Here is a 27,770-nt window from a genome sequence, read left to right as displayed (position 1 = left end):
GGTTCCAGCCAGCCAGGCTCTGGTTTTGAGTGGCACATGTTGCCCCTGCATGTGCTGCCCCATTGTTTTTTCATGGGACTGCAAGGTAACAGCACAGAGAACATCTGAACGTGTAGTGCATGGTGCCCCAGATGGGTTTGCAGCACCACATATTGCATGGCTGTGCTCATCTGGGTGCAGCCAGGGAGCCGGAACAGTGGTAGGCTTTATCAGCACTGCAGATAGGTAGGAAAGAGTTTGTCCTATGTGGTGGCAGGGAGAAAAAGAAGTGGTGGGGGAAACAGCAGCCAGGTTTTAGTGACAGCCCATGGAAGACCAGAACTGGGTCATTCCATCCCGCTGCCTGAAAACACTGCTGGTTGCTTCCCTACATTTTATATAGTTCAATACCAGTATAAGTAAACCTTAGGAGATCAGTGGTAAGTGGAACAGAACACAAGTTTGAATACAAAATAATGTTTTTAACATCAAGTAAAATTAGGTAGTAACAGACTGAAAAAAAAAATCAGGTTTCCTTTTCTTCATCCATTTCTTTCGTTTATCATATATTTAGAATGTGTTGATCTCTTTCAAAATCAGTATTGATTAATAACAAGAATGTTGTACAGTGAGAGGCTAGTAGATGAGTCTCAAATATTTATGTTGTAACTGAATCTGCAATCAATCTAACATATTTGAAATACCTTTTTATAGTTACAAAATGTGAACTACAAAGAGAAAGCTACTCATATCTTTTGCTAAAAACTTATATTGACTTATATTGGAAGATTTGTATAGATGCCTGAATCAACTCATTGTTCCAGAAGATTATAAAAATCATAATAGTACTAGTATTATATTTTTCTCAGACCAGATAATCAATGGTGTAACATAGGGCTAATTTGTGAGTTAAATATATGTGGTAAGTCAAGGGCCAGGCACAAATGTTCATGTCCAGGAGCTGATCTGTAGGGCTGTGCGAAGCTTCAGTCCCTCATTCAATTCAGCTGAGACTTGGCTGATTCGGTGGCCAAATGTCCAAATCTGAATTGAATCAGAGAACCTTTTAATCTCTCCAAATTGAACTGGAACCCTCCAAATCAATTCAGAGAGATTCGGCAATTTGGACACAGACACAGCTTTAAGTGTTTTTTCTATATATCTCTAAATACCAGGCGACTCGTGAATGCTGCAATGCTGGGATGTATGGAGTGTCCCACAGAAGCAGGGGGGTTCCCCAGTGTGCTTTGCAGCAGACCTGGAAATGGGTCAGAAGTAATTCCAGTACACTTCAGGGTCTGCTGGAGAGTAGGCAGGGGGTCCCCCTGCGGCTTGGCGACTGGTACCTCCCGAGTCTGGGGGGGGTATCTGGGGTCCCCCCACAGCCAATCACCAGCCCAGGGAGGTGCAAGGGGGGGGGGGCAGTACGCTCCCCATAGGAACCAGAAGTGGACCAGAAGTATTTCTGTTCCACTTCCGGGTTCACCACTGAGCACATGGAGGGGCCCCCTGCACTTCTGTGGGATGCTCCATGTGCTCTAGCATCGCAGCGTTCACAAGCCGTGCTGGTACCTCAAGGTATGTAGAAAAAACTTTTAAAGCTCTATCTATGTCTGAATTGCTGCTTCTCCAAATCAGCATCGAATCTTCAGATTCGGATTCAGTCTAATAGAATCAGGGACAATGATCTGTATCAAGGAATCGAATCACTGTTCCTGATTCGGGCCGACTCCAACTCCGACTCTGACTGTGGCTCCTGACTTGTACCAAAAGAGAAGCAATCTGTTACATATCTATAAAAGCAGCATGTTATCCCCTTGGCTATAGCATTTCAGCTACTCTGACTGTTATATTGGGAACATCAGAGCCAGGATTCCAACCATTCTTTACTCCTGCATAAGGAAGGAAGTAGTGGTCCCATGAGACTGCTCTCCCCATCATGCCAGGGCACTCTGAGCACATAAGGCAGAAGGTCATGTACCATTACTTCCAAGTGTGAATGTGTAAAGCATGGATAATCCTTCCCTAGAGGCCAGATGCCAAAAATTAGGTAAATAATGGCCATTTTGAAAATCTCAAACTGCCTTTTACTATATGTAATCCTTAGTCTATGGGAATAACTAGTCAGGAATAGTAGTATATAATGAATACATAGTAAACTTGATATTTTATGTATATCACATAACCTAAAGTGCTACATTACACTGTACCTTATTATGTACACTAATGTGTACCCAAACTATACTTACACTATGATGGGCTCTACATTAGCTGTTCCACACAGGAAAGAAATCTAGGGGCATTTATAAATGTGCCCTGGGAGGTGAGCACTTTAACTGAAAACCCCAATTAAAAGCACCCAGAGCATGTATCACATGTATCAGCATCCTAGTGCTGAAAAATTGGACAAGCTTTAGATTAAAGTGCCCCACTGCCATTTTTCAGCATAGATACACATGATGATGGAGTCTGCCAGAGTGTGGTAATTATCAACTCAGTTAACTGAATCTGATCCAACGTGCTGTAATTACAGTATGTTGGAGCAGCCTCCCTGTACATATATAGGAGCCATGAGGGTCATTGTGGACAGTTTATCAAAATAATCGAAATATTACCAAATGAAAAATATCATTATGCCCCTTTCAAAGTCCATTGTGTGCCCAAACCTTGAATACTGTGCCTAATTCTGGTCCCCACACATCAAAAAAGATGTAGAAGAACTAAGACAGGTACAGTGAAGGTCAACAAGGATTCTTAGTGGTATGGAGAGGGTTCCATAAAAGGAGAGACTAAAGAGGCTAGGCCTATTCAGTTTAGAAAGGAGATGCTTTGGTGGGACATGATAAGTGTTTAGGAGATACTAAATGGTGAAGATATAGGAAACAGGGATGTATTATATACTATAGTGGCAGGTGAACTATATGTATGTTGAGTCCAGGCATGGGCAGAAGTAACTGAAGTTATTATCTTCTACCAACCTCAAAGAGGTCCACAGAGGTATGGACTAGGTTGGGCATTGCCTCTTTCCCTGCTTTCACTGAACAAGTGCTAGGAAAGAAAAAGCAATTTATCACCAACTTTGAGGATCAAGGCATGAGCATGGAAGGTATTTTGAGAACTCTACAATCAGTTTAAATCAAAAAGATAAGCTATATCCTAAAGCTCATGTAGACTATCATAACTTCTAACATGGAAAAAAATACCAGTCTAAAAAGTGACAGAGACCAAGGCTTGAATTCCTGGCAAAATACAAATTGTATAGAAACAAAGGTGTCGGTTCGATGCCTACCTGGCTGAGGTCACTTGAGCCCAGTTTCCCTCCTGCCCAGGCAGGGGGTCGGACTTGAAGATCTACAAGGTCCTTTCTGACCCTACTTCTATGATTCTATGAACACTTTTCATGTTAGAATAAGCAACTGTTAGAAATAATGTGGTTTGTAAATGAATATGAGTCTAGTTTCTTCATATGAATACATATTAAAAAGAGGACAAGGACCAGGTCTAAATCATCCTTGAAGATGCCTTCACATAGAAGAATGCAAGATAAAAAACTGGCATCTTCTCAGATTCCTATGGAGACAATACAGGAAGGCTGGGAAATCTAGAGTGTTTATATGCTGAGGAGAAAGGCACCTACAGTTAGCTGAGAAAAAACATTACACACGTCTGAATTCCAGGACTTAGCCCTAAATTAGAGCTGCATATAAGATACCACCAGCATTTCCAAATCCATAGTGCTCAGAGGGCAGGTTCCCAACCCACAGTTACAACAGTGATCTCAGTACAAACCACAGCCTCAAGTGGGTCATGGTGACTGCCTACATCTCACGCAACACCCTTGTTCTTCAAGGACTTGCTCAGTAAGAGAGAAAATTGGGTCCTAGACCTACTGTCTAGGGAATTTAGACCTACATTACCACTTCTTAGGGACTGGTTTACTGTTTGTGACTGATGTCAAATGCACATTTGCTTTTGCATATGTTTTGATTGAATACAATATACTTCAACCTACTGGCTCCATTTTGACTCTTTTAGAAGTTAGATGATGAAAAACTGTGCTTCTCAGTTCCCCATCATCAAGGCAATTTGACCTAAACAAACAAATATTCTGATCTCACAAGCAGAACAGGAAAATCTATTTTTCAATTCTGCTTATTATGACAGGATGACACATTCCTAAAGGTCAGCCACTATAGCAGGACAGCGACTTTTCATTTGGAGTTGACTTCTGAAATTGGAAGCTAGATACACTCTGAAAACTGGGTGAATTTATTACCTAAAATAGGACTTGGTAAACAGATTAGACTCTATTTGGTTATTAGAAGTATTGTTGATACCACTTGGGACATGATCTGCCATCTAAAAGGCAAAGTTAAATGCTCTCCAACCTCGTGTATTACTTAATGGCACAGTAAGCAGATTGCCTTGCTTGTGGCCTTCTCCAGGCATGCTCTTTCTCCCTTAGGAGAGCCTCAGCAAGTACTTTTTAACACAGTCTGTTTTTACCCTTAAAAACAGAGTCTTTAAACAAACAAAACAAGCAAACAAAGCTTTGTTATCTTTTCCCAGACACTGGAAGGGTTCCCCCATGGCTCCGGCCACACAGCAGTCTAGTTCAACAAACCATGCAGACAGTAGTTCATCCCACCACCTTCCTCAGGCTCACAACTGATTCCTCACAGTTTGCTGCCCCTCCACCCTGCTCTTCTCTTTGGGGCTTTAAGGTCCCAGTTAGCCCTCCCTGATTAACAGCCTTCCCATAGCTGCAGCTACTCAGAGGGGCTGCCTGCCCTTTCTTAGAGGACAGGCTTCCCTGTAACACACATGACACGGTTGATTTAATTTTCCATTAGACAGCATATGACTTCTGCATTAGGGCCAGGTACAGACATTTCCCTTTTACCAGTATAAGTGATTAGAAACTGATCTATACCCATAACAGAACAGAAGTTTGGCACACAGAGACTGGTTTAAGAACCTGATCTAAGATTTGCAGCCCCTCTCCCCAAGAAAGGGCAAATGTGTGTTTTGTTCGCTTCTAACCTAAACTGCAACACTTACAGAAAACTGTGTAACTTAGATTCCACCCTGGGTTTTTTGCATGTCTGTACCTAGCCTAGATGCCTCAGTGTAACGCATTTTTTTAAATTCTGATATAATGTCAAAACAAAAGTAGTAGCAGTTCAACACATACAGTAGAGGCAGCTCCCATTATCCTTTGTATCAAATAGAACACAAATGGGAGGCAAAAGGCAAGATTCAAGAACAGACAAAAACAGAAAGTAGTACTGGGGCATGCTCAGAACTATCCAGCCAAGACAAGCCACTAGCCCGGCATAGGCATATCCTAAGGCACTCATTCTAGGTTTATTAATTCCACTTCTGAAAGTGGCTGCCTAAACTGTAGGCATGGGATTTTTTAGCACTGTCATGCCTAAATCCCCTTGTGGATCTCACACTAAGTTCATCTTGAGCCACAATGCCTCTTGGGCCATGGCATACCAAACAATTGACCATCATAAGCTACACTTCTTTTGGCCTTAATTGAGAAATACACTGCTTTTTCACACACTGAGTGGTTTTCAATTCATTGAGAAGTATATTTAAGAGTATAGATTATAAGAAATTGATCTATTACACAAGTTAGGCAGACATTTGCTGGGTGTTTCAAAGGCTCATATTCCATAAGTAAGCTCTCTCATTTGTTCTACAATTTCTCCCATCACTGTTTAAAAAGCTAATGAAAAAAGCTTTTTTCCATTATTTTTTTTCAGTTTGCAACACTATACAAAAATAAATTTATTTTAGATGAATTAATGCATTTGTGAAGTTCTCAAATAGGTACTGTCTGTCATACTATACTGGGAGTTTTCCAGTGAAAAAAATCAAGCTGATAAAACAAATTCAAATTTGCATAATTTGCACAGGTCTCTATATGCTTTTGGAATCTCTTCTCCCATCTCTATTTTTAGTAGTGCAGTCAGTCATTATAGGCATTTAAAGGCTGATTGGGTTTGCAGAGTAGTTAAACAAAATGCTAACCACACAGAAACAGAAAGAGACTTCTCAAACTGCAAAGAGATATGCATGAAAGAACACTTTTAATTAACATTTTTGTTGAGGTTGTATTGGAAGACTGGATTGTACCATTCAGAAGATTTAAAGCACTATGTTAAAAATATGCCTGAAAGGGATACCTTGGGGCAAATTCAGACCTGATCTCAATGGAACTGCATCTCCATACATCAGGTCTGATTTTCTCTCCCTAAATTTTACATATTACACTGCCTTTGCATTAGCCTACATTAAATATCTAGTTATATGTACTAAGGATTGTCTAATAATTCTAGTTACAGTAAAAATCTTGCCAAACCTCCTACATCCCTAGAACAGATCAAACCTTAATCAAATGAGCTGAATTGAACTAAGCAAACTTAAATGTACACTTCAGTTGACTCTGTCTCTTTCTAATCCCTGTTCTCTAGCCCCTCAACCTCATTCTCTGTTACTATGCTTTGGATCTTCCCCCCATGAGTGTAAATATTATCACTGCAACAGCATTAGAATTAGGAGAATTGTCTGGGGTATTTTTAATATTGTAACATTTCATATTTTAAATTATTGGGTCTTTTTATTTGTCTTTTGGACTTGCTAATGTGAGAGACCTTGTCTTTTGGAAATTGATAATGCAAGAGACCTTACAATCCACAGTGCTTCCAAGTAGCTCTGTCTATTGAGCTGTATTGGATTTTCCTCACCAGATTGCAGCCTTCTAAGCACTTCAGCTGGACAATTTGCAACATATGAAAATCAAAAGTAGGCAAAAGGCCTATTGCCTCTGCCAGTTCTTTCTTTTGCAGTAGGTGTAATTTTTCTCCTGAACGATGTGTGTGATGAAGAGCCTCTCAACCTTAAACATTCCTTCTTGGGTAATAAATGAAAAACTTGTCCCTCCAATGAGGAGGCTACATGAGATGGAAAAATGGTTTCCAAGTTCCTTGATAATTTGCATCAGCACAGATCCTCACAGGAGGTGAGAGGCTTCATACCAGCTATGAACTGACTGCCCAGAGGAGTTTTCCATCAACTGACTTCTCTGTGAAATCCTATGAAATATGAACTTTCATTTCTACCCAAGAGAACTGCTACAATCTTTTCTCCAATGCCTGATGAAGGGTGTTTATGCCTGAAAGCTTGCAATTAAAGATTTTTTTTTTGCAAAAATCTTGTTGGTCTAATAAAAGATAATCATCTCTACTATGAGTCCTGATTGCCTTTTCCTCTAAACCAATATGGCTACAACCTGGATACCTGACACAAGTCCCTTGATACATTCTTGCCTTCCTAAACATTGTTTACCTAAGAAGGAAAAGTCCTCTCTTCTTAATTAGATGCCTGTAGCCTCCACTTGAAGAGCTAAAAATAATACCTTCTCTTGAAGCTGAGAAAACTTATACAGACCTTCATAACCTATAAACTTCTTTCTTGAGGAACATTATTAAACAGATTACAGTAAAGCATACCTAGCTATAACTTCAGTCCTTTATTTCCCTTCTTTTTTAACATTGGATATTACCATGACACAGAAATTGGACTGGTTACATTGGCATATGATAGAGCAACTTCATGCATCTACAGTGGCTAGATGCAACATGATAAAAATGGGAAGAGAGGAATATCTGTTTTTCTGACTCAAATTTGAAGGGACAGTGTAACAGGTAGCCAAGCACCCATTACTTTAGAGGCAAGAGTGTTAGGTTAGAGCTGCATTCTAATGGGGAGGGTATGCAGCTGAGCTTAGGGCAGCTATTAAGCAGCTGAGCCATGTCAGGTGCCACAAAGAGGAGCAGGCAGTTGCTTGAGCTAAAGGGCTCAGCAAGAGAGTTAATGGGGAGAGGGGCTCAGAAAGAGAGCTAAGGGGGAAGAGGGGTGTCACGTGACTGGAAAACTCAGCGCTGAGCCAGAGAAAGTAGTCAAGTCCTGATCCCCTAAAGGAAAGAAGTTACTGCCTGCAGTAAAGCTGGAAGCCCGGAGAAGGGAATGCAATGTGTAGAGACCTAATCTGGGGTATAAGATTACTTTAGAGACCAGTGTATTGATGTTTGTGTTTAAGTTTGACCAGAGTACCAGGTTGTGACTGCAGGGGTGGACAGCAGACTGTGCAGCAGGGTACCTGGAGTGCCCACTGTTTTGAACCCCTGCACTGAGCAGGCAGAGGTAGCTGAAGAGGGGATAAAGCCCCCAAGGGGACTGAGGCCAAGAGGGCCATATCCTGAGCAGAGAGTGAGGTCCAGAGGACTAAGTCCCAAGCCAAGACTAAGGCTGAAAAGGCTGGGACTGAGAAGCCAGGCCAGAACAAGTGGGCCGGGGCCAAAGGTCACAGCCAGAGAAAAGGGGCCAAAGTTATAAAGGATGAAGCCCAACAGAAGGGGTGAGGACCCCAAGGACTGGATTTATTAACTAATGGTAACTGATCTCTGTGAGGCATGGACATAGCTATGGAGGCAGCTGGTGGCGTCAATTAAAGCCCTTAATGCATTATTAGGGAGAGAGGGCCATGATTACTGCCCTAAGACTAAGTGTCTGTAGGGCCATGATCAGTGCAAAAGTGGCAAGCTTAGTGCCAGCAGGGCATGAGTAGTACAAGTCAGTGAGTATAGTAATTTTATCAATAGATTATAGCTCTCATGTCAAGCAGCTAGAGCATCATAAGTGGACAGCACCACAGACAACACCACAAGGATCACTCCCACACTCAGGGGCAGCTTCCCTACATGCTATTACAGTTCCATTAAGGCATGGCTGGAGAGATAGCAAAAAGAGGGGTACTCTGAAGAGCTGGAGTGAGAGGCAGGATTAGTTTTCCCACTAGGAGAACAACCTAGTTTTCCCACTAGGCCACCCTCAGGGACAGTCCCATTACAGAGAGCTGCCAGGGAGAAAAGAGCAGTTCCTGAAAAAAGGTAAGACCACACTAAGGATATCAGTGGTAAACACACAACTGTAGACACAGCAGTTCCAAAGAGAAGCTGCCAAAAGGATGCTATTATCCAAGGGTGCCATTATTTTTCCTTTTGGTTTAGAAAACATATTGTGAAGTTATTTAGTAATAATTCATATACAGAGCATATTACATCTGTATACCAGATATGCATTTTACATATTAGATTTTGAGCTCTCAAACTAGATGTAGATTGTGCCCTATGAATCCTAGGGTGTATGTAAGCGTTCAAATGAACCGGTGGAAATGCAGCAGTTAACTTGAAGCAGTTTGAAACCCTACAGGCTGTTCAAGTGTTCAGGAAGCCAGCTGTGTGCTCTCCAGACAGCCAGTGCTGACAATGGCACCCAGCCAGGAGGCACAGCCTCCAGCTTGTTCCCCAACCTATGTAGCCCATGGTCTGGGGAAGAAGCCAGGAGCATTACTTCCTGCTTCCCTTCACTCTCAGACTGGTCCCAAGAAGAAAACTTAAACAGCAAGGGGAGTAGGTAGTAAGGCTGTGCGAAGATTTGGTTACAGATTCGATTTGGAGGAAAATCGGCCCAATTTGGTGGCCAAATCTCCAAATCTGAACTGAATCAGGAGACCCATTAATCTCTCCAAAATGAATCAGAAGCCTCCACAATTGACTCGGAGAGATTCGACGATTTGGCCAAAGACACAGCTTTATATGTTTTTTCTACATACCAGGTGTGGCTAAGATGGTGGCGTGGATGGAGCATCCAACGGGAGCGCAGGGGGGGGGTCACCCAAATACTTGATAGTGGACCCAGAAGTGGACCAGAAGTACTTCTGTGTGGGGGTCCGCACCCCTGCCCCGGCGACTGGTGCCTCTTGGGTTGGTGGGAGGCACCTGAGCTCCCCCCCGCGGCCGATCACCAAACAGGGGAGAGCAGGGGGTTGCCCCACACACTCAGCGATGGACCTGAAAGTGGACCCGAAGTACTTCTGGTCCACTTCCAGGTCCACCACCAAGCATGCAGGGGACCCCCCTTCCCCACCCCGCACTCCCATGGGATTCTCCGTCTGCCCCAGAATCTCAGCATTCATGAGCCATGCCTGATACCTCAAGATATGTATAAAAAACAGAAAACTGGCCAAAATTGCTGATTCTCCAAATCAGAATTGAATCTTCAGATTTGACTGAATTGAATTGAAACAGTGATCCGAATCAGCGAATTGAATCACTGTCCCCCTAATCAGACCGAATCCAAATCCAAATCAAATACTACCCATTTCGCACACCCCAGTAGGTAGTACTTCCCACCCTGGTTCCCAGCCCTCCAGGTTTTAAATACTGCACTCACTGTCCGGCTGGGTAACAAAGGCAACACTTGAAGCTCAGGGGCTCATCAGTGGGTTGTCAGCTTTACAGCCAAGGGCTGTGGATAGAGACTGGGATTTATTTCCCAGCCCCAAGGCTGACAGGAGGAGGGGTTTCGTCTATGACTCAGCTGGAGCAGTCGAGGAACAACAAAGCAATGCATGCTGGGATGCTAAAAGGCAGCAGTGGAGCTTCTATTGGTAAAGTAAGTATGGAAGTGTTCATTCCTCTGGTAGAAACTGTACTGAAGCTGACTTCCACCTTGTTGGATGAGACAAAAATTTCTACTGGACCCATCATCTTTGGTTCAGTAGAAACTGCTTGAACACTTGTACACTCAGGGTTTCTACCTGTGAAACTGCAATAAGCTTAGTGAACGGTCTCTCATTATTTCAGCCATACAACAGATTTATTAAATGCTTCTGTTCACCATTTGGAGAAAATATCAATGCTATAGTATAGAAAATAGAAAGTTTGTTTTCTTTCCACAAAGCCAAATGATGAGAAATTTGACTTTTTTTCTTGTTGTTGTTTTCCTTTTGGGGTCCCATCTCACTGAGCTACACTTACTCAGGCTTGTTTGTCTTCTCCTGGGCTAGTTCAGTGGGTCATCTTCCTAGAAATAGGATCTAGCCCAGTAAGCCTAGATAACCAGCATGTAACTAAAGCTATACCTGATAAAAAGAGTTTGTAACCTACTAATGAAAGAAATATCAATTTTAAAAGCTTACAAACAGTAGAGATATCAACTTATGATAGCATAATCAGTGCCTTGAATAGAAAGGGTTTGTATATGAATATCTGTCATAAGCAGCTTATCAAGTTACCAACAAAAGCCAATTCTTATAATATTGTCTTCTAATGAATTATAAAAAAAAATTAAGTATATATTTTATTCTAGCAGTTTACCTGTGCATTTCTTGATATTACTGTTTCTTTTTCCATGTGATCCTAATTTGCATCCAAAATTCTCTTCCCAAAATTCTGCAAACCATACATTTCTTCTGTTATTAGCAAGGGTACGGCTCCGAAAATATCGATCAAATCCTACATTTAATAAAAGAAGCACAAAATATGGTATAAGATAAATAATACATCTCAAAATGTGTGTGAAGGATTTTGCATAGACAAGACTGAAATACATACTTGTAATATATAAACCTATTAACTACCTGAATGAAATTTTATTTAAAATTAGAAATAGTACTTAGGGAATTAAAACTGTTACCTATATTTATAACTCATAGAAATATTTGTCCTGGAAAAAATATTCTGTTATAGCAATTATTGCTGGTACCAGTTCATAATGCTGCTGCAGATTACTAGAGGTGAAGAAAATCAATGCAAGTGATTACTATATACTAATTAATTCATCATTAATCCATTGAAATACACTACAAAGAGATGGTTCTGCCAGGTATCTAAATGACCTTGCAGATCTGGTTCAAACTGACTCAAAAAAAATTTACTGCATGTCTTTTGTGTCACTACTGTGTCATTATTGCTCTTACCATCTATAGAAGCTCTTTTGGGCAGAATGGTGACTGCTCCTTCTGCAATCTCTTCCTGTTGATAAACAGGTGAAATTTTTGACCCCCAACTATCTGAGCCAATCCAAAGAAAATGTCCTGTTTGATTAGCTTTTTTGGCTGCCTCTAATATTCTCCTGAGAATAAACAAACAAAATGACTAGTTAGACAGAATGCACTTATCAAGAAATAATACTGATTAGAGCCCCCCTTCAGCATTAATTCTGGCAATACATAAATACTCTCACTTTAACCGATTAGACAATCATTCTGACAGTCTGAACTATATCTTTCGACAGGGACAGTGTTCAGATCTCAAGCTACTGTACTGTACATGTTAATTTGCCTCATCCTTTCCCCTAGCTATATAATTGCGTTTATCATTCTTATTTGTTTCATTTATTTCAATCCCCAAGTTACAATCTGGAGGATCTTCATTCCTAGAAACTAAAAAATTGTTAAGTCTCTGAGGATCAGAGCCATAGCATGATGTATAATTGCAACTGAATGTCCTATAAACCAGTTCCCAAGAATATTGATATTGGAATGCAATTTGAAATCTTTTAGAAAGTCACATTTTGGTGAATATCTTTCTATAAAGAGCAACTTTTCAATTTAAATTAGGAAAGACGTACTTAATATCATCCTCATTTGCAAACATGATTACAGCTCGAGCATTAGGAGTTTCCAACAAGCGTTTGATGATCTTGTCAAACTCTCCTGGTTTTGGTTCACGGGGAATTTTTAAAGACTGAGCAATACAAACACCTCCTGGGAAAAAAAAGAATAAAAAATAAATAAAATTTAATTGAGATGAAATTCAGAACTGTTTAGTTATACTTAATCAAACACATGACTAAACAGATAAGGACAACAAAATGGTAGTCTAATAGGTGGAAACATTTCAGCCAAAAACCCCTCAGAAAACTGTCTCACCCACAGGATATGACTATCTCTTCAAAAAACCCTCTAAAAATTCACAGTAATAATGATGCATATGGTTTTAAGTTGCATGTTAGACCCAAATGGAAGCTACCTAAATACTTGTTTCTGTGTCTAAAATGTAAAGGACACAATAGACCATATCTCCAGCTGGCTTAATTTGGCACAGATCCATCAACTTTGATTATTTACACTAGTGCAAAATCTGGCTCTTTTCATAATAAATGTTATCATATGATTGTATTTAGCCTTGGAAATTACCTGTGGGTTGGCAGTAATCTTGTTTTATTGCTAAGAATCCCTCTCCCAATGGGGGGTACTGTGACATACCTCTGCTTATTAAGCATGACAATGAGTATATGGTTAACAGTAAATATTGTGGTTACAGGACTGTGGTAGTGAATTTGTAATCCTCTCAAGGGAACCACAGAGTGATCTTTTCAAATTGTTATTACAGCATTCTTAATTAAGTTGTCTTAATTATTTAAGCATCTTATTAAAGATGCCTTGAGTCATCAATGAAAATTCTAAATTAGTAATCAGTGAGTGAACACAAACTCAAAGATGATATTTATGTCTTTTTTTTTTTTTGACAGAACCATGAGAGAGCTAATTAGATTTTTACATTTTAACTCTTCTGCAGGAAGCAACAACAGTTTACAGGAATTCAGTGTTATCCAGTGAAATAAAGCAGGAAATTCTCTGTGTGGGTGGAATTTAAGGCACCTTTTGAACATACCCAAAAGGAACTTCATTAAGAGGCCATCTCATAGCACTTAGTCCAGATGGGTACTAAAGTACTGTACAATGGTTGACCTGTATAGTGTTAGATGTCATTACTTTTTAAAATTATTTATCTGAATTACTTTCTCTTTAAGAAATATAACTAAGACTTTCAAAGGTCCTGAGTCCGCTATATACTACCTCCCTGCCAAGCCTAGAACTACCAGAATGAACATGAGCCGCCGATGCAAGGAAGTGGTCAGTAAGGCTAACCGCACCTTGTCGTGCATCTACAGATGCATCACAAGCAGGTCCAGGGAGGTGATCCTTCCCCTCTGGGCACCGCACTTCAAGAGGGATGTGGCTAGCATTGAGAGGGTCCAGAGGAGGGCCACTCACATGGTCAAGGGGCAGCGGGTCAGGCCCTACAAAGAGAAGCTAAAGGGCCTGAACCTGTTCAACCTCCACAAGAGAAGGGTGAGAGGGGATCCTGTGGCCATTTACCAACTCACCAGGGGGGACCAGTGGGAATTGGGGGAGGCTCTGTTCCCCGGGGCACCACTCAGGGTTACTAGGAATAATGGCCACAAATTGTTAGAGAGAAGGTTCAGGCTGGACATCAGGAGACATTACTTTACAGTCAGGACTGCCAGGCTCTGGAAGGGACTCCCAAGTGAGTTGGTGCTGTCTCCTACCTTGGGGGTCTTCAAGAGGAGGCTGGACAGATATTTGGCTGGGGTGTTATGACCCCAGCATTCATTCCTGCTTGGGGCAAGGGGTTGGACCTGATGATCTTTTTAGGTCCCTTCCAACCCTAAGCACTATGATACCTGTGAGAAATAAGCCCTGCTCACTCACTGCCACTTCACCTGTGCCTATTCCCTGCAATTAGAAAAAGTTAGATGGCATAGAGGAATCCTGAACACATGTCCAGCTAGTCAAAGTAATTAAGTGCTTAACTCTTAATTTGGCGCCTAATTCCCATTGATATTTACTCTCATCTGCTGTAATCAGCAACAAAAAAATCTTCTCACAGAAAACATGTTCATTAACCTGACCATTATAACTGTGATCAAAAAGTGTTTGCTGCCAGAAAAAACATTCCAACTGGAACCTAAAAGAACAAATGATAAATTATGCATCAATGGAGAGATGTTAAGATCCACAAAAGAATGTACTCGATACTAATAGGGAAAAACAAAATGCCTGCCAGCCTACATTTATAATGAATTCGGCAAGCTGTCTTCTGACACACAAAACATTTTGTGCCTATATAAATCTAGATATTAAAACCAGTAGGAGCTAGGGACCTTAGTAACTGAAGGGAAGTGTCCACATCTCTCTAGTGGCTTTTAATGCACTATTACTTTTCCTGAAGCACTTCATTCTGAAGTTGATACAGGCTCTGAGGGGGCAAGTGACAAAAAGTGCTGTTAAGCCATTCTTGTGTTCTGGTTTTAAAAGGGATATTTTAAGCCTTGGGAGGAAAATTAGTTTTGACCAACTGAATGCTCAAAAGTAGCATCAACATTTTTATTTGGATACTTTAGGACAAATCATGGAGCCTTTAAAGAATCCCATTGACTTCAATAGTACACTGGTACCTTCCCAATTCAGAATCAGGACCTAAGGAAATCATTAATAGATAAAAGAGTATAACACTATCTACTGTTCTAATAAACAATTATTACTTTTGTCAACCTCATGAAAAATCAGTAGCTTTAGCTGAGGACAAAAATGTCATCTTTTATCAGTGGACTCAAGTTTTATTATGAAAATTGTTCTTTTAGGAAAAGGAAACTACCACAGTTTTCTTTTGAACTTTTCCCTTTTTCACAATGCCATGAAAACAAAAATATTTTTACAAGTGAGAACACCCGCCATTCTGCTTCAAGAATAACATTTGTACTGAAAACAGCTCTCATTCGCCTATGAAGAAAGATATAGAAATGTATAATATTCATTCTATTTGCTCAGTTGGAATATTATTCTTTTTCCGGTATTCACATTTTTCTCATAGCTTTCTTAATAACCACATTTTTCACAAGAGGTTACTATTCTGGCTGTAAACAGAATTGAAAACAAATATTGGGTGATCTTGATATCTATCTGGCATTTTCAATGATCCATCAATGAGGTGAAAGACAAGGCATACAAAAAGGTCTAGCCTGTAATCTAAAAATATGCTTATTCATTCTCATGTACAGTGAAATAGGGGGAAAAAAATCTTCCATTCTAAGCTGTTTCTAGGTTAATGGAGCTGTACACCTAACAATGAATACTAAAAGACGTGTTTCACAGATGTAGTGTAAATTTTTGTCATTTTAGGAATAACAGTTTTCTGATATAAAAAAAAAAGTCTTGAAAAAGAACATTAAGCTCTTAAGTGCCAAAAGTTAGCCAAGCACAGGAATGAAAACTAATCTGGAAAAAAAAAAAGAAATAACATAAAAAATAATAATTTGTTAGCTCATAAACTTTCCCACCATTTTTGCTTATGCAAATGGTCCTTTAGGAAAACCCATTCTTTCTACATGATAGGCACATTCAAATATTACAAAAGTACACACATACCATACACATGTACACACTATATATTATGTACTGACATCTATAGTCTATATTGCATAGACATCAAGGAATGAAAAATGTTAGTATCTGAAGTTATTAGAGTCTAAATGGCATAACAGAAACACAATTCTATCATTACAGCAATAATTTTGATTACAACTGTACTCTACATCTTAATATCTCTACGTTGAAGAGCGTTCTCAAAACAAAACAAAATGCCCTCCAGCCTTGCCGTTATATAATGAATTCTGCAAGCTGCCTTCTCACCCACAAAATCTTTTGTGTATATTCATATTTGTGACTGAAACAAGTATCAAGATATTAGTTTTCAGTTAAGTTTGAAAAGATACATCCACAAAGGCATAATGCTACGTAACATAATCCACAGTGAGTGTTAGGTACCCAGGGAGGGGGAGGGGGGGTGGGCAACTGGGTACCTAAAAATAGGATTTATAGGTAGGTAGCCACTAAGAAATGCTACGGAGAGTGGTGTGACCTAGCCCCAGTGGTTAAGGGCAATTGGGATTTTTTTCTAATTTTTATCTAATGACTATATTAAACAAAATGCATAACGGCAGAAGAGACTTGAATCCAGGAAACTGCCCATTATTAGGCACATCCCTCCTGTACTTCCTTTTCTGGGCTAGGACTCCCACATGCTACTATTTCCAGCTTCAATTGGAGGAGTGGAAGATGGTCCTACCCAAGTAGCCTATAGCTTCATAGTTAAGGCATTGTTAGGAGTTGGGGGGTGGGGGCTTGAATTCCCTCAGGCTAAAGATGGACACTGAACTTGGATCTCCCACTTGCTGGGAAAAAGTTTTAGGTTATTGCCTAAAAGATGGGCACCAGAAATGCCAATGTCTCAAGCAAACACTGAGCCCACCTCATTTCTTTTAAAGAATGAATACAGACATCTGTATAAGGTTATACATTATACAGAAGATCCTTCTGATGCCTGAGATCAGAGAGACAGGATTTCAGATAATCCCCTATGCTTATTATTTATTTCTCATTGGCTAGATCTATGTGGCTCCCCACTCATCCTGTAGGTTTCGTAGCAGTCTATTCCTAGGCCCCATCTACACATTACACTAATGGTGTAATGAACCAGTTAAGTATGCCTTAGATGGTTATCCAGTCACACACACATTCAATTAATGACATGAAAAGAGAGGAATAAGCTACAGAGTTATTCCACAAAATAAGTGTAATAACTTTGTAGCTGCTTCTTATCACACCATTACTTGAAAACGTGGCCAGAGGCCCCTGTGGCTGAGAGTATCATCAGCTGATCGGAGCTTCCAGCTGGTGGGGCCCATGTTCACCCCTGAGCCTGGGAGCTCCCAGTTGATGCTTGTTCCCAGCCACAGGAGCATATAGCCCCACAGCTGGGAGTCCTATCAACTGACAGGACTTCCAGTCATGGGGGAGCCCCATGCACCCCTGCGGCTGGGAAACAGCATCAGTTGCGATATCCCTCCTACAAGGCCCCTTGGGGAGCCCCCATGGCTGGAAGCCCAGGTCAATTTGAGGGGTTCCCAGCCATGGGAACTTGCTTCTTGCTGATGCAGGGGAAGCCCAGGATCAGCATGATGGGATCTGCTTTATGATCCCATAATCATGCTTCCAACCATGCACATGTGGCATGGGAGGAGAAATGACTGGATTGTACATTAGATCCCACTGCACCTACCTGCATGTGTAGAGGGGCCATAAGGCACCTAATTTAGTTCACACACTGGACAGGGAGCATCTTGGATGCTGATAGAAGTGCAGCTCCAGATTTTTACCTACTGTCTATTTTTGAAGCAGTCACTTGTGTTTGGTTATGGCTATAGACTGCTTTCTGTGGCCAGATTGGGCAAAACTTGTCACTTCTGTCTGTGCCCCTATTTCTAGGTTTAGGATTCTATTCTGGGGCCAGATGACTAGAAGTGATTAAAAATAGAGCCCTTAGCTCTTAATTTGGATTTTAGCTCAGAAGCACTTACAGAAGTTCTGCTCATACAGCTCATCTCACTGTTGTGTTTGACTGCCGACAGTTGCATCAGGACAGTAATTACAAATCATATAGAATTTTGTCACAATAGTCTGTAAGGAAGTTTGTGTACTCTCTATTCAGAATACCCTTCCCTAATTCAGAAAGTTTCCATAAAAGTTGGTCCATTTGAAACATAAGTACCTACCATAAACATTTTTCATGATTAGAAAGTTATGTCCCTAAAATTAACCAGATTTTCAGTGTGTGTGTGGGGGGGGGGGGGGAAGAGGGGGGGCAGGGAAGGGTGTTCTGGTTATTTTAATGACTGAGAACAATATGTATCGCAACATAAGACAAAATGCAAGTAAGGTAACATGTCTGAAATCTTAAGGATTCACGCTGACTTCTAGATTTTCATAAGAAAAATAGAAGTGTAGACCTTGGTGACATTTTCTGAAGGTCCTGGAGCTTCTTACTACCTACTTCATTTATTCTGTAATTTAAAAACCTTTCATGATGTCCCAATTTTTATCTTTCAAATTGTACTTATGTCTCTTCTATTAAGAAGTCAGGTTAAACAGAATTCCAGGATGTCAGCACATTTTGGACCAATTGCAACTTTTATTGGAGCATCAACATAATAAAAAGAAGGCACTGACTTCCATGTACCATTCATGGCAGATTTCCATAGTATTAATATATAACAAACAAGCAATGTACACTGTGTCTGCACAATTCCATTTCTAAATGCTAAACTCAGCATCCAGTAGATTAATATTTCCTAATCATCTTCTGATTAAAAGAACAAATGTTGTATTTAAAATAAGCGACAGAAATTATACTCAAAATAGCCTTACCTAAAGGGGCACTGATTGACCTCTTGAGATGCACACCATTTGTACAACAAAGGTCATGAGGAAGCATGACCTAGCTAAATACAGAACAAAGAATCAGGTACTTCTGATTCCTCTATCTCTGAAGGCAGAGGTAGTTACGGATAGACTGAAAGAATTGTACTTTATCTACTGGGTAGGATAGTTGTACAACCCCTGAAGGGAGTCACTGTGCCACAAGGGCACAGGATATATCTCACTATGCAACAAATAGCCTCTTCCATGGCTGAAGGGTGTGAGTTGTGAGCTGGGAACAAAAAAGCTGGCAGTCTAAGTAGGTGTGTGAGCAAGTAATCTTAAATCTCTTTTTTTTTTTTTTTTTTTTTTAGGTATTGGGAAGAATTTTCACACTAGGATGGTAGTAAAACACTGGAACAAGTTACCCAGAGAGGTGGTGGAAGCTCCATCTTTGGAGGCTTTCAAAACCCAGCTAGACAAAGCTTTGGCTGGGATGATCTAGTTGGGGGTGGTCCTGCTTTGAGGAGTGGGTTGGACTAGACGACCTCCTGAGGTCCCTTCCAGCCCTCATTTTCTATGATTCTATGAAAGACATTAATGGGAATCTTACATCTCCATCAGCTAGCACATGGCTCGGCTTTCTCATGAAAATTTCTTGGGTGATTAATGTGGTACCATGGGAGTAGCTTCTTTTAGGAGAGGAGGGATCCCTGTAGGCAGCCAGGAACTGTCTCTTTCAGGTTCTCCATCTGTAAAGCAGTGATAATATCTAACTATCCAAGGGGGCTGTTGTGAGTATTAAAGCTAGTTAGTGTTTGAAAAGTGCTATATAAGTGATAATTACTATCTCATTTGTCTCTAATTTAACAGTTAATAATCTGTGTGCTTTTAAAAATAGGATACAGTCAGACCTGGGTCCACAGACAATACATTGTTTAGTTGTTTTCTTTGTTCTGATAAAAATCATGTCTTAAACAAATTGTTCAGTGCCAGACTTGGTTTGCTCATCGGCACTGCACATAACAGCTGTGAGAAACAGGATATCAACCAAGAAGCCATGTTTGCAAGAGACGGGGAGCATAGTAGATTTTGAAGATAACATAAGTACCTTAGATCAATACATTTTACTTTCATTTGTGTTGTTACAGCAATGACTGTAAGCACAAAACTATAATGAAATGCAATGCCTATGTCATTCTAAGGGTTACACTTATGGTAGCTTTTAGAATGATAAATATTCATTTTGCCTCTCCTGGGCACTGAAGTCACAAGATGACATGTTAATTGTAAACAATTAAATACCCAAGAAAGCAAAGGTGGGTGTCAGTGGCAGTGATGCTGAATGAGTACATAGCATACCAAGGAGACATAGACATGCACTAATATATATCTTTCCTAACATGGGTAGGACTGAAGGAGTAAGCTGAACTGCTAATTAAGGACATAATCTATCTCTCTGAGTAATACCAAAGCATTGCGCATTCTGGATAAACTGCAAATAAGGAATAAGTTTCTGCTCCAGTTAAAAGTAGAAGAAAAATGTATCTGTAAAGTTCAACACAAATGCATATCTTGAGCCATACTATTCAACTTTTACAGCTGAAGGTTAACTAGATAAATGGGGAAATAAAATAGCTTAGAGGATAAGTAGAGCTGAGCTGTGTGGCTGTGGCAAACTGTAAAAGTTGAATATCATGGTCCCAGATTTTCACTTATCAGGATTTTAATTTACCTTGTCAAGAAATAGAGGCACATGTCCTATGCTTAAGATTCACTTATGATACACACTTATGTTAAACAGCTTTGCCACAATCTTGGGCCTTGAAAATCACTAGAAAATGTGCTTTGTCATCAGGATATATGAATGTCAGGTCTGTACTGTAGTTAATAGTAATGTTAAAAAAGAGACAACCTAGACCTGAGAGTAGGTAGTGAGGGTTACCAGCCTCCACTGAAAGCTGCCAAATCTTCAAGGATACTGGCATGCACATTAGCTAGATTAAAGCTAACTCACGTATGCTTACCCAGCTAGAATTACACCACCTGACTAGAGTGAAGACATAGCTTAAAGCCTCATGATTTATTGCCTCAGAATCTTGCAAAATATCCCAGCAAATGATCCAGCTAATATCATGAAGTTGGTTGATTCTGCAGTCAATCTTAGCAATGTTCTTTGATGTAGGTAATACAAGGAAAAACATTTAATAATTTATTATAGTTTGCTTTGAAAGCATGAAGTGGCACTCAGTGTCCAATGCACTAAAACATAATGCATTTTGATGGATGATATAAGATTTTGTTGTGATTACTTAGGAGGCAGAAAGTTACTAGGTTTTAGTGAAAATGCATTTATTCTTTGCAGAAACAGATAATAAGGATTTTAATATTGTTTGTGCAGTAAAGAACATATGTACAGGTAGCAGAATGATTTTTTTTATACTATATACACCAAGGGTTTTCAACCTTTTTTTAGCAAGGGTACTCCTTCTGGTGGTGACAGCCAGATGTGAAGCAGAGATAGGGAGAGGGGCTCAGTTGCAGTGGCCACCATCACCACCCTACGCCACCGCGCCCTGCTTTCCCATGGCCAGTCGCACGTGCAGTTCCACAGACTGCTGACGGGCCTCACACCCGGCCAACATGCTGCCCATCAGCAGCCTGCAGAGCCACACATGTGACTAGGCACTGGAAACTAGGCACTGCAGAGCCACACATGTGACTCCTGCATCCAGCCAACAAGGCAGCACCTGTGCAGCCTGCAGAGGGGCACTGCTGCCTTTGCCCCACCCTCTGCTCCTGGGAGCAGATACAGAAACACATTCCCCCCCATCACCACCATTCAGACCCTTTGTGCCTCACTGCCCTCCAGGCTCTGCAGGCAGGGGTTGGCCGCAGCACCGCCTTGCTGTCAGCTATTGGCTGAGGGCAGCGGCCTGGCAGCAAATCAGGAGAGTGAGCTGAGGTGGGGGCAGAGAGGTACTGCGTGGGGCAGTGTGGGGCCAGCAGGACCCAGCGCACCCCTCCCCCTGGTAAGAGGCAACGTGTGGGAACGTGCCAGGGGAGGTGCTACCACCATGCCCCAGGATGCACTCCATCTCCACCCACCCACACGTTCCCCCGTGACCTTTCCAAGTACCCCTAGGGGTATGTGTACCCCCATTTGACAACCCCTGACATACACTATTAGCTCTAACAGTTAAGATTAACATGTATTGAGAGGCAAAAGGCAGGGCAATGTGGCATCTTAAGGCCCCTCTACATGTTCAGGTAAAGGCATGATGGAATCTAATGTGTGATACACATAATGGCACTTCCTGCAATGTCACACGTGCATGGCTGGAGGCGTGATGGTGGGATCACACACACTAGATCCCATTGTGCCTTCTTGCCAGTGCAGGGGAGCTTGATCCCACACTGGGAGCCCCCTCAACTGACCCGAGGTCTCAGCCACAGGGGCATTGCAGGGGTCCCCATGGCAGGGAGACCACATCAGATATTCCCCAGCCCTGGGGGGTTTTCATGCACCCCTGCACCTGGGAGACCACAGCTAATGTTTATGAATGGGAGCAAATCACATAACCTGCAATAAATGACATTTTCAAATCTGATATAACCAAGGTTATGGGGGATGGAATTTTCCACACAACAAATTGTTTGCCTCACCACTTTATAGGCAATACAATATAGTGGCCTTTCTACACCCAAAAATATTCAGTGATCAATAGAATTTAACTATAGCAGCTTTCCAGTACTACTGGGTATTTACAGTTCATTTGCTGCAATTGATGTGTGCCTTATGTCACCACTGTAGATTATATGAATGCCTCTCTGTGAGGAAAAGTGGTTTTCTCTACTGCTATAGAGTTGTAACTTAAAGAAGACTTACAGATAAAAAGGAAATACCCACTATTAGTTCTTCTGCCATTTTCTTATCATTCCCCCTAGGGTAGGGATACTCTGTTTTTGTTTTCTGAGGGGTGTGGAAGGTTCTAGGGAGTAGGCTTTCATGAATGCACTAAACTTTAACATTTTGGCAAAACATATTTGACTTGAATCTGCTTTTGTTTATACTGGCATATAATAGTGCAAGATCAAACACCTACTTTTGAAAATCCGTCCAATATTTTTCTCCTAAATTCAAACAACTGGTAAGGTGAGTAACACTCTCTGATAGTCCTTCCCTCTTTTCTAAGACTAATAGTAGAGAGAGAGAGGTCTGAGAAAGTATGCACAAATCTCCAAGAAATGTCTCTAAGCATCTGTGTCATCTCCATAACCCTAAATGTGCATGTTTACTAGGTGTGTCTAGCTTCATCTATCAGCTACTACAGTAGGAGCAAACTTTTTTGGCAAGTGTGCCACAAAGAAAGCTCTGCCCCCTCCCCATGTACATGTTCAGGTCTGGATCAAAACTTTCAGAGATTTCAGATCTAGGGGTTTTGTTCAATCCATTATAATGTCGGTCATATGAAAAAAAATAGGGGTTTTCTTAAATGTACCAAATGTAAAAGTGATCAATAACTGGTGATCAGGGGTGATGCTTTTGTCAAGATTTAGCTGATTGTCTGATACCATGCGAAAAGGTATGATACACCCAACTGCTGGTAAAACATTGCTACTTTTCTTTACATAGTCCCAGCCATCTGATATGGGATTAGGTTACAAAAATATAGGCCTGTCACATGGCAGAGACAAGTATGTTATCAACACTCTTAGTTGCCAAGCCACAGCAGGCATGCCACAAGTGACATGCAATAGATCTAGCAGGCAAGAGAGATCAGAGTAATGGATCAGTCAGTGAAAACAGGAGCAAATAGGGCAGCTAGGTGAGAGCAAAGCAATGGATCAGGCAGGAGAAGGAAATTGGAGTGGCACTTGGGGAGGATGCAGGGCTTACCTCGTGGCACACTTGCCAAAAAGGTTGGCTTCCACTACACTAGCTGAATGGTGAAGTTAGTCAGACCTGATAAACATACAGATTTAGGATCATGGAGATGACAGGTGCTTAGAGACATTTCTTAGAGATACTTTAGTGCGTTCTGGGAAGAAAAGAAGCCCCTGCATGGGAAGGGCTGGATTCTGCCCAAAGCTTTTATTTATTTATTTTAATAAAGCTCTTCCTCACCCTCGGCTCTACAGGGATCTTCTGTTTATCTTTTTACTTCATTTCCTTTCCTCCCTTTTTTATTTGTAATATTTAATCAGTTACATAAGATGACTTTGTTGATTTGTTAAATTTTTCTACACCTTTTGTTATTAATGCCTATGTGGTAACCTATTTTTTCTCATGCCTGTTTCCTCCTGTTATTAAACAGATACAGGCCTCAGCTTACCTCCCTTTTTTATACTTTGGGGTATATTTCAAGTCATCCTGACCTGGCTTTTTCAGATGCTCTTTAACCAAAATAATAGCAATGATCATTCTTGGCATTCTGAACCTGTTGGGCCTGATTATACTAGCCTCATGCTTCCTTGAGGTAACAACTAATAACAGCTAACAGCTCAAAGCACCAAGTACTTTGTACATATGTCCTTGTTTCTGTCCTTTAGATAGGACTTTCTCTCACTGTGCCCATCACTTTATGCATGCAAAGAATAGAAGCTTGTGCCTTTTTTTCCTCCTTCAGCTGAAAATGTGAAATGCTGCCCTTACAAGTAATTGAACTTTGCAAGATGTCTTCAGTTCATTGGAATTTTAAACAAAATTTCTTTTGCCAATGGCTACAGGCCAGGATACTGACTGAGAAAGATAACTGGTTCCACTTTTCTTTATGTGCTCTCAGCCAGTCATTTTAGCAATGGTGCAGGTTATATTCAGCACACAGTTTATCACATTTTAAGTAATACCCATGTCTGCATTTGAATTAGGTTAAATCTCAATTGTTTTGTTGTGTGCCTGTAAACATCTTCCATTTTCCTGAGGGAAGGTTTGAGATTGCACTTCTCAGTTGCATTTCGGGTTCTAACAGTAGCCTATTGCTTGTAGTAAAAGTCTGTGAAAACAACTGGGTTTCAATTGGTTTCAAATCAAACAAGACTATGATTCTGGGTCCCGAATTCTTCAGAATTCCCAGTAATCACATTTCTGAATCAAGTTCATAATGTCTGGAAGATATTCTTCACAATAAAAAACTCAAGGGATAGAGTTTATTCCTCCACTTTATTCCTACTTAAGTTGTTTCAATAGTTAATTTAATTAACCATTAAAAAGACTTTTTTCCTATTTTGCTAAATTTAATTTCAGACCTACATATCTAGTTTTGCCTCTTCCTTCCAGTTCAAATGGCCTTCCATGTACTTTCAGAAATCTCTTTCCCACATACTTCCTGATAGAGTGTGTCTTCCCTGGTACACTTGAAACCATTGCTAAGAAACAGAGTCCTACCCATCTCCTCCCACACCAAACCTGGAAATGAAACTGCACTGGGGGTAGCTCTGCCTCTGCCACTACTCTCAAGTTTTCGATTTCCCATGTACTTGAGAACAGCATGAAAGGGCTCTGAACACAGCCCTGAGCACTACCTCATTTCTCAGCAGGGCAAATACAGCGTGTGAGCAGTTAGGGAGCACACTTCTTAGCAGCAGACTCAAGATCATCTGCAATCAGTACAGACAAAACCATAGACTGTAGGCAAGTCCCTTTGTGCCATTTCTGGGACAAACAAAATTGATTGAGCTTCTTTAGTTTTTCACACTAAGTCATGTTTTCAGGACCTTGAATCATTCTTGCAGCTCTTTTCTGAGCCTTTCCTATACCCTCCACCCCAATATCCTTTTTAAAGGGCGAAATGAGTCTATTTTATCTTCAGTTTACAATATGCAGGTCCCAATATCCTGTGACCTGAATGTTTTGGTAATATCAACCTTAGCATTTAAAGGTGTTGTAGCCCGGGTATACGCAGGTTTGTACTTCCCTCTCCAATCGAGGGAATTATTGGCAGGGCAGTGTGCTATGGAGGGACACAACAGCCCAGCAGCTGCCTCTGTCCCCTATAGAGTCAGGTCCAGTCAATCAATTACTTAACTATATACAGATTTATTATCACAACAAAGCCATTAAAGGATAAGGACATAGATTATATATATGTACAAGTTTACAAAACAATAAACCCTATAATATATTAATTTTACACACACACATATACGTATACATATACACACACAGATATATCATACCCAGTTATCATTTAAAATACAGATGAACAATGGAACAAACCAGACCAAAGGATATTGATTGGTCAACTTTATAACTCTATTCATATATAAACTATTACTTCAAATTATTCATATAAACTGTAAGGCACAATCCACAAATATAAATCAGCAGTGTTTAGGCATACTGGGGTGCCCTCCAGGGCAGGGGCCCCACTCCCAAGGTACCACTACAGAAAGGGAGGTGGGGGGAAAGAATAAAGGAGAGGAAGATCCCAAAGACTCCTAAGTGTCCCCGCTATCACCCAGGAGTGACCCACGTGTTGTCCCTTCACAATCCTCGGGGTGGGGGGGTGGGGGGTCTCCCCTGTGGGGACCCTCTCTCCAGGGTTACTTACTACTACTCCGCAGTCCCAGAGGGTCTCCTCTTGTTCTCTAGGTCAAGCTCTGTCCCCGCCGGGTTTTCCTGCCACCTGACTCTGCTGCCACTGTCCTGGCCACATGCACCGCTGTGTGTAATGGATGCTTCACCTTGTGCTACGGGTTGGAGGCCTGGACAGCCTTGTGCAGCAGTGGGGCTCGATTTGTTTCCCGGACCCTCTGGGCAGTGTCGTCTGCACTGAACTGCTGCCCCATGTCAGCAGCTGTAGACCCGAGCCACCTCAAGCAGCTTCCAGGGTCTCTCACCCTCCATGCAGCATCTCCTGCACTGAGCTCCCAGCCTTGTTCCAGGGGTTGAGGACCTGAACCACCCCAGGGGCTCCAAAGATCCTGCTCCATGCACCGGCCTGTGCACCGTGTCTCTGGCCGCACGCCAGAGATTGCAGACCTGAGCTGCCTCACACAACTCCCAAGGTCTGGATGCTGTGCGCCGTGCCGGAACCACTGGAACCATCCCACGCACTCTGCTGATAGAAGTCTTCAGGGGCTCTTCCTGGGCTACTGCTTTGCCCTGCTGAGCAGCTCTCCTCAGCTCTTCTAAGCCCCATTCTTCTCTCCTCTCAGTCCCTGATGTATCTGCTCCTCGTGCTGGGCACGCAGCTCCTTTTATATGCTCCAGTCCCTGAAGTCTTCCAGACCTGACAGCTTGCAGTCTTCAATCAGGTCCGGGGCAGCTCTTCTCCCCCTCTTCTCAGGAAAGGGGCATGATGTTATTTCCCTTGCTGCCTCCTGATTGGTGGATGGGCTCCACCAATCAAAACAGCAGGATCTCAAGCCTGGGATTCAACCCAAGCTCTGAAAGGTAAGCTTGCTACAGTGTGAATGAATTTTTGTCTGCCTACTTCTTACTACTCGGAGTTGCAAAAGATGAAAAAGAATAAAAATAAGCTAAATCTTATATATCCCTCCAGTTTTTCATAATTCTATGCACCATTTCAGAATTTGGTGATATTAAGAAACATCCATACTTCTTCTAAAATGGAAGCGCCGAAGAGGAGAGTGAATTAGTGAGCGAACAAAGGAGTCATTTGGCAGTGTTTTATGAACTAATCTTCCTGAAGCTTAACATAACTTTGAAAACAAAATTGAGTTGGAGTTAGCTTTGTCACTACCGCAGCTTTAGGGAAAAACCTGCAGGGCTTTGTTATGAGATTTGGTTCAGAGAACACAGTTTGTGAAATGTGTTTGGTGTCTCTATGTGTTACTAAAAGGTAAAATATCCCTGGGGATAAAGTTTAGGAGTAAGTGGATCAACTAATTAGACTTATTTGTA

General features: G+C 41.3%; 1 protein-coding gene across 5 annotated transcripts in view; it reads right to left on the bottom strand.

Moving 5' to 3' along the window:
- The window catches only part of GRM8 (glutamate metabotropic receptor 8), a 583,772-nt gene that overhangs the window by 305,362 nt on the left and 250,640 nt on the right, over positions 1-27,770 (bottom strand). For 4 of the 5 annotated variants that reach the window (XM_006266273.4, XM_059725919.1, XM_059725916.1 and 1 more), the window contains exons 4-6: positions 12,469-12,604; positions 11,816-11,970; positions 11,214-11,351 (exon numbers count right to left, since the gene is read on the bottom strand). In XM_006266273.4, the coding sequence (XP_006266335.1) occupies positions 11,214-11,351; positions 11,816-11,970; positions 12,469-12,604 (429 nt within the window). Of the gene's footprint in view, positions 1-11,213; positions 11,352-11,815; positions 11,971-12,468; positions 12,605-26,454; positions 26,748-27,770 lie in introns of those variants that run through there. The other variant, XM_059725918.1, reaches the window with a different exon arrangement.

The sequence above is a fragment of the Alligator mississippiensis genome, chromosome 4 (assembly GCF_030867095.1).
Source record: "Alligator mississippiensis isolate rAllMis1 chromosome 4, rAllMis1, whole genome shotgun sequence".
Classification (NCBI taxonomy): Eukaryota; Metazoa; Chordata; order Crocodylia; family Alligatoridae; genus Alligator; species Alligator mississippiensis.
The sequence above is the reverse complement of the archived record's forward strand: the minus strand, read 5'-3'. Positions and strand labels throughout refer to the sequence as shown.